This window comes from Leptinotarsa decemlineata, unplaced genomic scaffold (assembly GCF_025532065.1).
Source record: "Leptinotarsa decemlineata unplaced genomic scaffold, Ldec_3_MD MMD2_tig00026307_RagTag_RagTag, whole genome shotgun sequence".
Taxonomy (NCBI): Eukaryota; Metazoa; Arthropoda; class Insecta; order Coleoptera; family Chrysomelidae; genus Leptinotarsa; species Leptinotarsa decemlineata.
In genome coordinates this window covers 4,652,589-4,667,192 of record NW_027412681.1, presented here as the reverse complement: position 1 = coordinate 4,667,192, position 14,604 = coordinate 4,652,589, and the positions used below count along the sequence as shown (strand labels likewise).

The following is a 14,604-nucleotide window of genomic DNA, read 5'->3' as shown; positions in this document are numbered from 1 at the left end:
AAATGTATCAATCAGGTTATGGGTAGCAATTAGTTTTATAAGGTATCTGAAGCAGTGGCTAATTTTCTTCAACTTGAAAATGCCAATTCGTATACAGGTCATTCATTTCGAAGATCGTCTGCTACACTTTTAGTTGAATCTGGGGAAGACTTGACGACACTAAAGACACACACACTAAAGAAAGTCATCAACGGTCGCTGAAGGGTATGTTGATGAATCTGTAGCACACAAGATAGAAAGAAATAGCTAATAAAGTGTTTAGAACGTTTGGCAGTGCTGAAATAACACCCACACCCGATTTGCGACCAGGTACATCAACGGCAGTTGTGTCCATGGCAGAAAAAATATAATTTCAACACAAGAAATTCGACTGTTGTACCGAATAGTTCAAGGAACATATCATTCATGCAAGGCACATTTAATAATTGTACTTTTGATATAAAGGAAATATAACTTTTGTATAAGAACATATTCTAAAATTAAATTTCAATCTGGGAAAAAAAGTAATTTCATAAAAAGTGACATTTTGTTACCTGTCATCAGAGATAAAATGTCAAATTTTTTTCCCGTCACAGAAAAAAATCTTTTATGAAATTAGAATTGTTGGATGAATATCTCTTGGATAATTATCTCATCGATAGTTGTACAGTTTGATGATGTACAAAGCAGTTCACGAACTGTGACATATTTTTTACCTCAAAGGTCAGTTTTGAGACCAGTGCTCTTCATTAGGTATGGGGTGTTTCAAATGCGAGAGTGAAAATTAGGACCATTTGAAATCTGGAACATTCTGATTTCCTTCGGAAATATCATGAAAACACCAAAACAAAAACTACGTTAAATCATTAGACATTTTCTTATAATATATATTCACTGAAAAATCAATGAGCAAACTGGAACTGACCTAGTAGTTTAAAAAAAAGGACTTTGTGATGCACTGTTCGGAACCTTTGGTGTAGTAATGAATATTACTAGAGTTTTTTTTTCTAACATCAAACCTCGACTCGTGTTTCGATTACGAAGTAATTATCTTCAAGAGAAAGATCAAACTGAACATAATACAATGTTATCCTTATTTATACCGTAGATACCTCTTCTAGGTACCTGCGTTTCAATTGTTTTGAATTAATTTCCCAATATTTAAGGCTCAAGTCTGAAAAGACCACTGGTCCAGATGACATTCCAGCTTTCATCCTGAAAGATTGTGTACTTGTGCTTTCTCGTCCTCTATCAATACTAATCAATATCTGCTTAAGATCGGCTACCATACCAAGGATCTGGAACTCATCAAAAGTCTGTCCCATTTTCAACAGAATAGATAGACGAGATATTTTAAATTATCGGCCTATCTCTATTATTTGCAACTTTGCAAAGGTTTTTGAGATTCGACTGAAGCGAGTTATATATCGGCATGTAAGTTGCAGTATAAGTATAAACCAACACGGTTTTATGAAAAATCGTTCAACGGTCACCAATCTTCTGACTGTAACCCAACATATTGCTGAATCTATTGACAATAGGGCCCAAACTGATGTTATTTACACAGACTTTTCTAAGGCCTTCGACAGGCTTCACCATGGCATTCTACTGAAGAAACTAGTAGCCTATGGATTATCTCCATCCTTAATCACACTCTTTCAGTCCTATCTATGGGATCGAAAACAATATGTTCAACTCAATGGTTTCAAATCTACTCAATATAACGCTTCTTCCGGTGTTCCACAAGGGTCAAATCTGGGACCGTTGCTCTTCAATATCTTCATTATTGATATTGCAGATGTTATAGATGTGTATTTCGTTTTGTATGCCGATGATATAAAACTATACTGCCTCGTTGAGAATATAGATGATTGTGTGAACCTCTCAGCAAACGTAGGACGGGTTGTAGAATGGTGTTATCGAAATAACTTGTCGCTAAACGCGGATAAATGTAAGGTCATGTTTCACAATTTAAAAACGAACATCTTGATCTTTGATTATTCAATAGAAAACGTTTCCCAGGTGAGATCAGAAACATTTACTGATCTTGGCGTCACATTTGACACTGCACTATCATTTAATAGGCATATCGATAATGTTGTAACCTCCTTCTGTCATTTGTACGGATTAATTGTATGTAACAGTAGTGATTTCAAAAAAACTTCGACCTTAAAAACTTCATTCTATGCTTTCATAAGATCAAAGTTAGAATATGCGTCAGTTGTGTGGAGCCCCTTTCATCAATATCATATTGATATAATAGAAGCAATTCAACATTTTCAGTCTCGAAAAAAGGCGTGAATATTATAGTGTTGTAGGTACTAAACTATAAAATTATCAAAAGCATAGTTGACTGTCCAACATTATTGGAAAAGTTTAATATTTGCATTCCTAGAATCTGTTCCAGACACTCGAGTACTTTCTATATGAAAACATCTCGCACAAATGTTCTGGAGAATTCTCCGGTCCATCACTTTTTTGTGATGTATTTATTATACTCTGTAATTTCCTGCTCTGTAATTGGGCTATGTCCTGTAGGCCTATGTCCTGTATTGTAATACAAATAACTGAATGATTGAATTAAATGAACTATCTACTTGTCTTAAATTAATTTTACAATGTTTCCTTATGTATTTCCTTATGGTCAGTCGGTAGCCAAGCGGTTCGGCATGGGTGCTTTGTTCACTCACTCGAATTGACTGCCGTGTTGGTCGGTGATTCAAGCCCTAGTCTGAACGATCGATCTTCACTTGCTACCGTCCAACCCGTGTTAGGAATCACACGTTAAAAGGTAAGACCTCGTTAATCCTTAGCTCGCACAAGTTTCGACTTCTGAGGGTTGTCGTTCGTAGGGGTGCGACAGCTGGTTAACGGAAAAACAGATTTTAAACAGATTTTTTTAATAGTCAGGTAAATCTAATAACTAAAATATTATTTTAACAAGGTATAAAGTATACTATTAGGTATTTGTCCATCATCGTTATTCATAATATAATTATGTTTACATATTTCAACACTCACTATTAAAGGCATCTAGATGCATGTTGTTGTTAACTTTTCTAACTAATCTTAATGAACTAAAGTCTATGGAATGGTTTCGTTACAAAATATGATGGGCGATCGCTGATTTTTCAGGTCTTCCATATTTCAAATGTGCTAAGTGTTCCTTATATCTTATTTTAATAGATCTTTTTGTCTGTCCATAATATTCTGCATCGCAGTCCTTACATTTAATTTCGTAAATTCTAGACTCTGTCTTTTGGATTTCCTAAAAAGCTCTGTAGTGTATGCCTTGTTTTAAGGATCACCTTAATACCTAGTTCTTTGAAAAAGTCCTCGTGTATTGGTGGTATGGAACTGAAATATGTTTATCTTCCTCTTGAAGATCAAACTGTTTGATCTTCCTCTTGAAGATGGTCATTTGGTGATCGAAACACGTGTTGAGGTGTTAAAATAATGATTTGGTGTTGGGAAAAAACTCCAGTAATATTCACAGGTACCATAGTTACTATGTAAATTTACGAATGTACTGTTTTCGTTCCAATCAATATCCATTCGAAAAATATTTTTTTAAAAAGTCACACAAAAGGTTGCTGATTCCATACAATGAACTGAAATAACAATTTGAAAAAAAACATCGAAATCAGAGCTAGTTCGGAGGACCTCTAGTGAGAAGATTCCGTTGATTCGACTGTACGGAATATTTCTACTTAGGCAGTTTTTTTTTTATCATACGCACTTTCAGTGCGTTACTATCAATCATATCAGCAAGAAATTCCACTGTTTTTCTTACTCTTGTACTATTTGCCTTCATTTTGGAATTAGAAAGTATCAAATATTACCATCAAGATAAACTAAAATGCTACAAAAACCAACATAACTATCAAAATATTGCGTTCCCATTCTCCAAAACATGCTCAACCTCGAACATAATTTTATCAGTTTCAACACCATTTCCATCATTCGTGTTACCGCCAGGTGAACGCACATCATCATTAACCAACCATAATATTTTATTCAAATCCAAAATAAAAACAGCTGACACAAATCTACTTAGAAATGTGTGCTGCAATATAATCCAATGAAAATACCACCAATACCGCGATCTGCCAATATATTATAAAACAATAAAACAAAATCGAATGAAATGTACTGTTAGTGGCAATAAATTATAACCGTTTTCATTGATATAGGTCTTGTGTATTATAATATTATGTGCACAGTGCATCTGTTCAATGACGATTGTTGGATTATAGTCGTGGAACTTCAAGTTTTACGTTAATTCATATTTTGTGCTAAGGAGCTCCGGAAAAACATTGAACTTGGAACTATGGTCAGGGTCAACATGAATCAATTAATCACCTTTCAATGTAGGGCGGTGTTATTATAGAGTTGAAGAATTTTTTTCATATTTATTTATTTGTACATACTCACAAACAACACCAAAGCGAAACATTCAATTTCCTCGCGAACATTACGCTGCTGGTGGTTGAAACTTCTACTTGTCTATTCTTGCCTCTCACGCATCTTGGTTTTTGGAAACAGTTTTCGGTTTTCTACTTCACCATCTTTCATAAAAAATTGTGGAAATCTCCCAAAGAGAGAAAGGAAATCACCATGATCATGAGAATAAGTAACTTTCAAACACAAACTGAAAAAAACCCTTCTTGAAACAGCTACTTTCATATAAATATTGAATCACACGAAAAAAAAAATTGAAACAGATACTTCCATATGAACACTGAATTATACAAAAAACACTTTTCTCTCTTCAGTCTGTAATCCAGACATTCGTTATGGAATTGAATCAGATATCATTCACAGGATTGCTATACAGTATAGTAAATGAAAGAGGTGAAATTCCACTTACATGGAACACTGTCACCCTCACTGGTGAACATCCGATGTTTCAGCTTAAGACACTTGCCTTATCGTCTCTCAAGCACCAAATCTGGATAATATTATAAGAACTGTTAAAAAATCTGTTTGAATCAGTTTTTCCGTCAACCAGCAGTCGCCGCCCTCCCAAAAGTTGAAACTTGTCTTTCAATCTTTTAACGTGTTTTTCCTAACAAGGGTTGGATGTTCGGCCTTGCGGTTCGAACCACCGGTTCGCAGTGCGGTCGATTGACTGAGTGAAACTAACTACCCACGTCAACCCACCAGGGTACGGTCCTAGTAAATGCATGAATTAGGTGCTTCATCTTTCCCAAAAATTCATCTATAATGAACGCAATTGACTTCACATGCTGCTCCACAGTAGTCTATCTTCAGCCCTGGTCTTGAACTATCTCAAACTATCTGCCTTGTTAGAAAAGGGTTTGATGTCACATTTTGATGAGAATGGAAAAATATCATGCTGCTGCTTCAAAGTTAGAGAAAGAGAAAGAGGTGTATAACTCACAGGAGGAAGTTTGGAGGATCTTCTGCCGGAGACATGGAAATTTACCAGGTTTCACTCGTATTAAACCACACGAAAGAACACTTCAAAAGCGTGCCAGACCATCGAAACTGAAGTAAAATAATAAAGTTTCTAACGCTGTGACCATTCATATCTATCATTCATATCTATGGAGGTATTTTACACCAGTTAGGTACAAACTCTAGTATAGAGAAATCCAACAGATTTCACTGTTCTATCACCAACCAGTATACAGTTCAAATATTCAAAAACCTCAAAATGTTCATGTAGAATCAAAGCAATAATTGACTCCACATGCTCCTCCACAGAAGTTAAAGACAGACTGTTCTTGAATTATCTCAAACTATCTGCCTTATTAGAAATGAGTTTTATGTCACACTTCGAGGAGAATAAAAAATTAGCATGCTGCTGCTTCAGAGTTAGACATAGAAGAAGCCAGATGTGAGAAACACAAAGGAGGTGTTGAACTCATAGGAGGAAGCTTCAAGAAGTATCTGCCAGAGACTTTTAAATTTACCAGGCTGACCAGGTTTCACTCGTGTTAAACCACACGAAAGAACACTTTAAAAGTCTACCAGACCATTGAAACTGAAGTAAAATAATAAAGTTCCTAACGCTGTGACCATTCATACCTATGGAGGAGTTTCTACACCAGTTAGGTACAAACTCTACTGCAGTAAAACCCAACAGATTTCACTGTTTAAGCGTCAACCAGTATGCAGTTCGAGTGTTCAAACTTTCTGAGTAGAACATCCATATTTATGATAATCATTTCAAAATGAAGTTTGTGAAGATGTTGTTAGATTTGCTCATATTGATGAAAATCACGTTGACTGAAATTCATCAGGTTGATTTGTTTGATCAGGTTGAATATCTCGAAAGTTGCATTCAATTATGTAAACCTCAATTCAATTTCTTCAGAAATTGTTGAGAATTTTACTTGGTAGAATTTTTCCAGTAAATCTTCCTTTATTTCATCCAAAAATGAAATCCTTGTAGATTTTTTCCGTTGTTTATAAACTGGTTCTTAGTAAAATTGATTAAGTGATCATTTACAGACCATCTGATCTCATCAGTGCAGCTCAGAAAAAACCAGGATAACATTGCTCTCTTGTGTTTGGATTATACTTTATTTCTAGGTCCACCACAATAACATAAGCAAAAATAAAACCGGTGTTACTGGGGTTATGCCATCAAAATAATGTAGTACCTACTCTGCAAATGTTCTGGTAAAGAAGTAGAAGAATATGAAAAGATATTGCTTAGGCTAGCTTACTCCAAGAAACTTGCTGATAGGAAATTCACCATTTCGGTAAATAAAAGTATGATAGTAACCGTTCTCTTCCTCTAGATAGAGATAGAGTTCGATTGATCCATTCGCCAAGACTTTGTCTTTTCAATTAGTTCGGTAATATGACCCACCTAATTGTTGGAGAAGAAAAGCACTGGATTTCCAGTCACAGATGAATGTAACGTGCTTATTGATTTTGAAACATCATGACACCTAGAAAAAATAGCTATTAAACGACTTACTCACGCCTATCTCTAGACAGACACCTTTGAATTTCAATTTAGCCCCGGAACACGGCCTAGCGACTGGACTATCAGCGCGCTGAAGAGTGTAGCAAAGAAACTGTTCTTTGTATAGTTACACTTACTGATCATTTGTCAAGCAAGAAAGTTGTTCTGAGTGTGAAATCAAATCTATAACCTAACATGAAGGAAAGAGTTACTCAGTGTGAAATTCCATAGTTTCGGAAATGTGCTGGTGCTGTTTCTTCAGTGAAATGATGTGAAAACGATGCTGAAGTGGGTTCAAAGACAGAGTTTCAGACATCACAATAAGAAAGAGGTCGATGGTGTTGTTATACCGGTGAGCTTTTTTTTTCAAATGTTAGAATTTACGAGGCTTCTTGAAGACTGACATATTTCATGTCAGAGTGTATGTTAGATCTTGAAAAGTTATCATCTGATTATACTCTGATCGTGCTTCTCGAATCCTCAAACTCTTGTCTATGTGGATGTTTTGAATATATTCTTTATCGTGAGATTTTCCTGGACTGGCAGTTTACAAACCTGCAACACGTGTTTCGCTGTACGATAGTTTTATCAAGCGTTTTCATACTAACTGAATTCTATTCAATTTGTGCTTTATACAATAACAATTTGATTATTATGACCTTCCATCTACATAATGACTAATGATTACCTGAGTTTAGGTAGAAAGTGATCAAAAATTTGCAAACATTATAAAAGAAAACTTAACCAGCTCAATAAATGGGCATGTATTCAGTTATTTAGTGGAATTTCAGAATTCTTGATTCTAATATTGGGTTACAAACCTTCCTCATTCAAATGCGGTTGAAAGCATCCCCCTCTGTCGAAAGGTAGCTGCAAATATTGAATTGATCTTCACATTCAAGAAATTACACCTATGTTCTTTTATTCCTTGGAGAAAGGTTCTCCCCGTGTGGCAATATGAAGTTTTGGGCAAGAACCACAAATCAACTCATATAATCCTGAGGAATAGTGAGACTTCAACTCGTTGGATTCCAGTTACTATTTGCTCGGTCTTATGGTTTTCTCTCAAGAGATTAACAATTTTCTATGATTTCTTCTGAACATCGTTTGGTTGAGAGATATTCTGCTGGCTGGCAAATATATTTCGCCACTTCTATCCCTGGTAAATAGATGTTCCTGAACTTGAGAAAAGGCGATGAAATTATCTTCAGAAAAAGACGTCATCTATGGGATCCATAGAAGACTAAGTTAACGAATATCAAAGAGGAATGAGTCTCTCCAAGAGGATCAGTGGCAGAGCCAAGCTTCGACATCGAACTCCATATGAAATCCGTACTCTTTCTGTCTTTGCAGCGTTCACTGCAAGGTCATCAGTTGAAAGGAAGGTGTCATCGCTTTCTCTCGCTAGACTTGTTTTCTGAGGAGAGATATGCTCCAGCAATAGGTACATTCATGGTTCAATCTGCCATCACTGTTTCGACCACTTATGTTTGGTGTTGGATCAAAAATTATTTCTCTTTGGCCCTGGTTTCAACTTACAGTGAATGCTGTAGCAAACCTTTGCAAGTATCTGCTTTGGGAAGCTTCCTTCCTCTTTGATATTAATGGATTGAGTCTGTTGTTGATCATTAGCGCTTAGTTTCTGGTCCGGGACGTACGGACCCCCTCCCCTTGGGCACACTAAGGCGCCTATAAACCTGCCTACGGAACTCTTGTGGGAAAAAGAGGCTAACCGGGTTAGCCCTAATGGCAATTCACAGACATGTCATCATCCCAACTGATGATGTTATAACAGCAGATCTTTTTTATTGAGCCCCTCCCGAAACAAAACGTTGGGCATGGCCTTGATTATTGAAAAATGGTGTGTTAGAAACAGCTTAATAGATAGAATGATTTTTATTGTGAATTGTGAATATTGTTATAAATTATTTTCTTATTATGATGATCGACTATCCTTTATTGTTATCATAATTATCAATTTAGGCTTATCCCAGTGTTTCAGTTGACTCGAAAAAAGTTATACCATATTTACCGATGAAAACAAACTCATTTTATTTTTTATATATTATTTTTTTAGTTGATTCATAATATTTTTAAATACATTAAAATCCGACCCAAAATTGAATAATAAAAATAATGAGTGTAACAATGATGATAATAAAAATAAGAATAAGGTCGAGTGGGCTGAAGTCGGAAACTCAGGGGTTCCCAAAATTGAATAATAAAAATAATGGGTATAACAATGGTGATAATGAAAATAAGAATAAGGTCGAGTGGGCTGAAGTTGGAAACTCAGGGGTTCATTATGGCATGCAAGGATGATGTCTTCAACACCTTAATCTACCTCAGTCTCGTGATGGGTAAAGAGGTTCCTGACACAAGCTGCGGGGCCTGCCGCGAGGCGACGCTGCACTGGCAGCCAGCATATACAGCATACGTAGTCGGCCTACATCCATCGACATAGCACGGCTATAAGAGTGCTTTATTACCATCTACGGCACTCTTACGGTATAGACGAGACATCGGTGTTGCCTCCGTAGGATATTGAATCCGTTGTGGAAAACGAGAAGTGCCGAATTTATTGAAACTATTCGTTCCCCACCCTCAGGCTCATACACGCTGATAAGCCTGACATAGTTCTTCTCGACCACCAGAGCAAGACGATATTTGCCATGGAGTTTTCAGCTCCTGGCGAGATGAATATCGTTCGAAAACAGGAGGAGAAACGGATAAAATATCGAGATTTTCTCTTCGAACTCCGCAGACTCTATCCAGACCACTCTATTAAGATGGTTGTTCTGATTATTGGAGTCCTTGGTGGAATGATGTCCTCGCTATGAAATACCTAGACAATTTCAAAAGACTCTTTTCAATGTTACGTGATCAAGAAAACATATTTTTATGTATTTATATGAATTTTATTTCAGTTAATGAAATCAATCATTATCATTTTCATTATAATAATCTTAAAATCATACCGGCTTGCCGCACTAAGGCAGAAATCTTAGCCGGACAGATGCAGAAGGCTGTCATTCTTGGATCATTGCGCTTGCTCAGGGCACATGATTCTTGGACCCAATGATCATAATAATGATAATTATACTAGTGATATGTTATGGAACTCTGACAGTTACTTGAAAATCCGTCATATCGTGTTCATATTTTGTTCAAATATTTCTATTGATAGATTTAGTCAAATTATTATTCGTTCAGCATGCTGTGTCTGAATCTTTGATTTCAAAATAATGAGTGATGTTACTGAATAAATATCAACCTACTAGAGTAGGTAAATATACGTCCGTAGTTTTCTATAAAGAATTGAATCAATAATATCCACCTCGTTGTTGACAGAAATGTGTTTAAAGAAACTCAGTTCTTTTTGAAAATATTGTTTATTATCAATTTCAGTTATAGTAAACTATTATGTGGCAATAATCTACTTTGATGAACTCATATATCGCTCGTTAAAAAAATTTGGCCATGGCTAACAGAATAAACAACTTCACGTGTCAGGGTTTTGTGAAACGATAAGTAAAATCGCACAAGTGTTCTGTATCTGTGTCTGTAGAGTAGGGAGGATGAATGTAGACTCACAGCACTTAGGCCACATGTGGTCGATTGTGCCTCCTCCCGAAGAGTTGTCCTCCTAGATCATCGTCCATCCTGTCCTTTCCAGGAAGGTGGACAGGTCACTAGGAGACATCTCCTTTATATTGGCAGGTGTAGACCAAGACTCGCCGAACAAACACTCTCTTTGGCACCGTGTCTCACGGTGGCCTCCTCGACGGTTTTGGAAGGTGCAGTGAAATTAATGTCGTTGCGCGGCTTCTTCAACCTTCTTGGGGTTCCCTCCGTGGAGGTGCACAAGTGAGGGAGCTTCCCTGCAGGGGCAGCCGGTTCCTTGCCTTTATTCAAGGCGGAGCTCTTGGCGCCCGCCGCAGGAAATGCCCTTGGTGTTGGAGGTGGAGTGAAGGAGGAGGAGGGTGTACTTATAGTTGCTGCCACTTCTGCCTCCTTCGCCCTCTTTCTCCTTTTGGTCTCGGCGCCGCAAATGCGCTTATGCATTGGCCTTTGTATTATATCACGAGGTGATCTGCTATGTCCAGCCTCATTCCAAGCGGTAGATTGGGGTGGACATATCTGTTTATCCCCATCCACCGCCTTAGATTGAGGTGAGCACTTCTGTCCAGCCTCGGAGTTGGTTTTTGTTTTTGTTGTTTCTGTTGTTTCATTCATGTGTGTTCCCACGAGTAGCAGGGGAAGAGTTGGTCACTCTGGTAGAGCCCCGCATCATCAGGTAGGCTGATTACAATGAGGTTTCGCCCGGTTCCCCAAGGGGATCGTTCGTAACCGCATATCACCCTGCGGCCATTTAGCTGTCGGCACGATTCCTTACACCTTAGCTTGGTTAGGCTGGTCCACGGCGGCATGATTTGCAAAGGCTTCTGGGGAGTTTTAGTTCCCCTCATCCTACTTATTTCTGCCACTGACCAGGAGTCCGGCGACCCCGTCCGTAAGGCCACATTGGCTTCCCGGGCAGGGCCTTCAGTCCTCTAGCCGTTCCTCTATCCGTCACCTGGGGACGCGCCCGCTAGAAAGCCCAACCTGCGGGTCGCACAAGCGTAATTTGATTACATGATAATATTACATGACATGATCGTGGCATACCACCAATCTACACTTCAATTGTATGAAGTATTCTGCTTAGTTTATTCATATTTGTTTTTTTTTCAGGGCTCAGATCCCCGAGTTGCCACATGCAGAGGAAAATTGCAGAACCGAAGATCAAAGCTGAACCAAGAAATCAACAAGGAATTGAGGCTCAGAGCAGGAGCTGAGAATTTGTTCAAAGCAACCACCAACAGAAAACTCAGAGAAACTGTCGCAGTCGAGTTGAGTTTCGTCAATTCAAACTTGCAGCTGCTGAAAGAGCAGTTGGCAGAGTTGAATTCCTCTGTGGAATTATATCAAAGTGATAGGTGAGATGATTTATGAAATATTTGAGATTTTTCCTTTTGCACAGTTGTTACATATCTAAATTTATCCGAAACAGGGTTTTCTTTTGATTTTTGCATATTGTCTATTTTATATGTGGGTGAGGAATCACACGTTGCGTTAAGAGTCACACGTTATAAGGTAAGACCTTATAACGTGTGACGTAAGGCTAACAAGGCTTAGCTTGCACACGTTTCGACTTCTGAGAGTTGTCGTTCGTAGATATAGTAAAATAACTTTTTGATTATATTTCAGACAGTCTTTTTATCAGTACCTACTTGGAAGATTTTCTTCAATCATTGTGATTGCTGCTGCTTTTTTTTTATTCTGTACTTTCTTTCAGTGATTGGATTCGAATACCACAGATACAATCACAAAAATTATAGGGATGATCCCTAATTGTTTTCTTTTCAAAATGATATATTTTGGACACTTATTTTTCCACTACGAAACCAAAAATTATCATACCTCAGCTGCACAGTAATAAGCTATTGATGAGTTGAATTCAACCGAACCAAAAGTTTTTCTAATTAATAGGTGGAAGGAGCCGAAGAGATTCAGCCTTGATCATCAAATCATCAAATGAAGTTGTACGGTACACCGACACTATTAACATATTTCCGTTCAGACAGCCCGAGGGCTTGTTCGGCCTGACCCACATCCGCAATCCGCGTTATTCTCTTGTTTCAATCCACAAAGCGAGGCCAAAGAGTTTTGTTTACGTGTTCCTTTTTGACAAAAACCGAATAATGTCAATCTATCAAGTGATTGTGGTCATATATCTATGATACTCAAATTAATCCATCATGTCACACAGAAAATAGAAATATTTTTATTTATTCAGCTCTGTAGGTCATGGAGGCCATACTTTACACACATTAATTTTCAGTCCTTAGTTCGAACTGAAAAGTAGAACTAGAATCTTCGACGAGAAGTAACTCCAAAATAAGCACTGCTTCCAAACAGCAAAACTGCGCGTTTCACAAACAAGTTTTCATCATCAGGAAATGAACTTGGTTGATGAACTCAACTTCATTTTCTTTTCCTTTCTTCTACAGTATCTTTTCAGTCTGCATCTTTTTTTTTTTGGTTCTTTCCTACGAGTACACCCTTCCATGCTGCTATTTTCCATACATGCTTTTTGACAACTCACTCTCCTTACTCATTGAAGCATTATATTCTATTTCTCATTATTATTTGCGCCGGAAGTGAAATCTATAGTTATCGTGAATAAAAAACTCGCCTGAGAGGCTCATTTTGAAAAGATTCATTATCAAGCCAGACATGTCAAAGACTTTATGAAAAATCTTGAGCCACAGAACCAAAACGAATCCATTCGACGTATGTGATAATCGTCAGACCAATGATCCAGTATGGAGCAATAGCCTGGAGGCCGAAAGCTTCACAGCAAACAGCTCAGGTGAAGCTCTCTAGTGTACAGAGGCGGGTTGCCTGGATATCTCTGGTATCTTCTGCACCAGCTGCTATGTAAATTCTTCTAGACTCACCTCTATACCATATCTTTCTGGGAAAGAGTGAGTGTACAGAGGCGGGTTGCCTGGAAATTTCTGGTATCTTCTGCACTAGCGGCTATGTAAATTCTTTTAGACTTACCTCTATACCATATCTTTCTCTGAAAGAGTTAGTGTGCGGGTTGCCAGATATCTCTGGTATCTTCTGCATCAGCGGCTATATAAATTCTTCTAGACCTATCTTTCAACCATATATTTCTGGGAAAGAGTTAATGTACAGAGGCGGGTTGCCTGGATATCTCTGGAATGTTCTGTATCAGCGGCTATGTAAATTCTTCTAGACCTATCTCTATACTACAACTTTCTGGAAAAGAGTTAGTGTACAGAGGCGGGTTGCCTGAATATCTCCGGTATCTTCTGCACCAGCTGCTATGTAAATTATTGTAGACCCACCTCTATACCATATCTTTCTGGAAAAGATTTAGTGTACTGAGGCGGGTTGCCTGGTTATCTCTGGTATCTTCTGCACCAGCGGCTATGTAAATTCTTCTAGGCCTACCTTTACACCATATCTTTCTGGGAAAGATTTAGTGTACAGAGGCGTGTTGCCTGGTTATCTCTGGTATCTTCTGCACCAGCGGCTATGTAAATTCTTCTAGGCCTACCTTTATACCATATCTTTCTGGGAAAGAGTTAGTGTACAGAGGCGGATTGCCTGGATATCTCAGGTATCTTGTGCACCAGCTGCTATGTAAATTCTTGTAGACCCAGCTCTATACCATATCTTTCAGGAAAAGAGTTATTGTACAGAGGCGGGTTGCCTGAATATCTCCGGTATCTTCTGCACCAGCTGCTATGTAAATTATTGTAGACCCACCTCTATACCATATCTTTCTGGAAAAGATTTAGTGTACAGAGGCGGGTTGCCTGGTTATTTCTGGTATCTTCTGCACCAGCGGCTATGTAAATTCTTCTAGGCCTACCTTTATACCATATCTTTCTGGGAAAGAGTTAGTGTACAGAGGCGGATTGCCTGGATATCTCAGGTATCTTGTGCACCAGCTGCTATGTAAATTCTTGTAGACCCAGCTCTATACCATATCTTTCAGGAAAAGAGTTAGTGTACAGAGGCGGGTTGCCTGAATATCTCCGGTATCTTCTGCACCAGCTGCTATGTAAATTATTGTAGGCCTACCTTTATACCATATCTTTCTG

At 38.0% G+C, this 14,604-nt stretch overlaps 1 protein-coding gene across 11 annotated transcripts in view; it reads left to right on the top strand.

The window, feature by feature from the left end:
• Rhp (GTP-Rho-binding protein rhophilin) overlaps positions 1 to 14,604 on the top strand; it is a 144,993-nt gene that overhangs the window by 119,638 nt on the left and 10,751 nt on the right. For 10 of the 11 annotated variants that reach the window (XM_074180824.1, XM_074180832.1, XM_074180823.1 and 7 more), the window contains one exon: positions 11,657 to 11,901. In XM_074180824.1, coding sequence (XP_074036925.1) covers positions 11,657 to 11,901 — 245 coding nt within the window. Of the gene's footprint in view, positions 1 to 7,085; positions 7,275 to 11,656; positions 11,902 to 14,604 lie in introns of those variants that run through there. The other variant, XM_074180831.1, reaches the window with a different exon arrangement.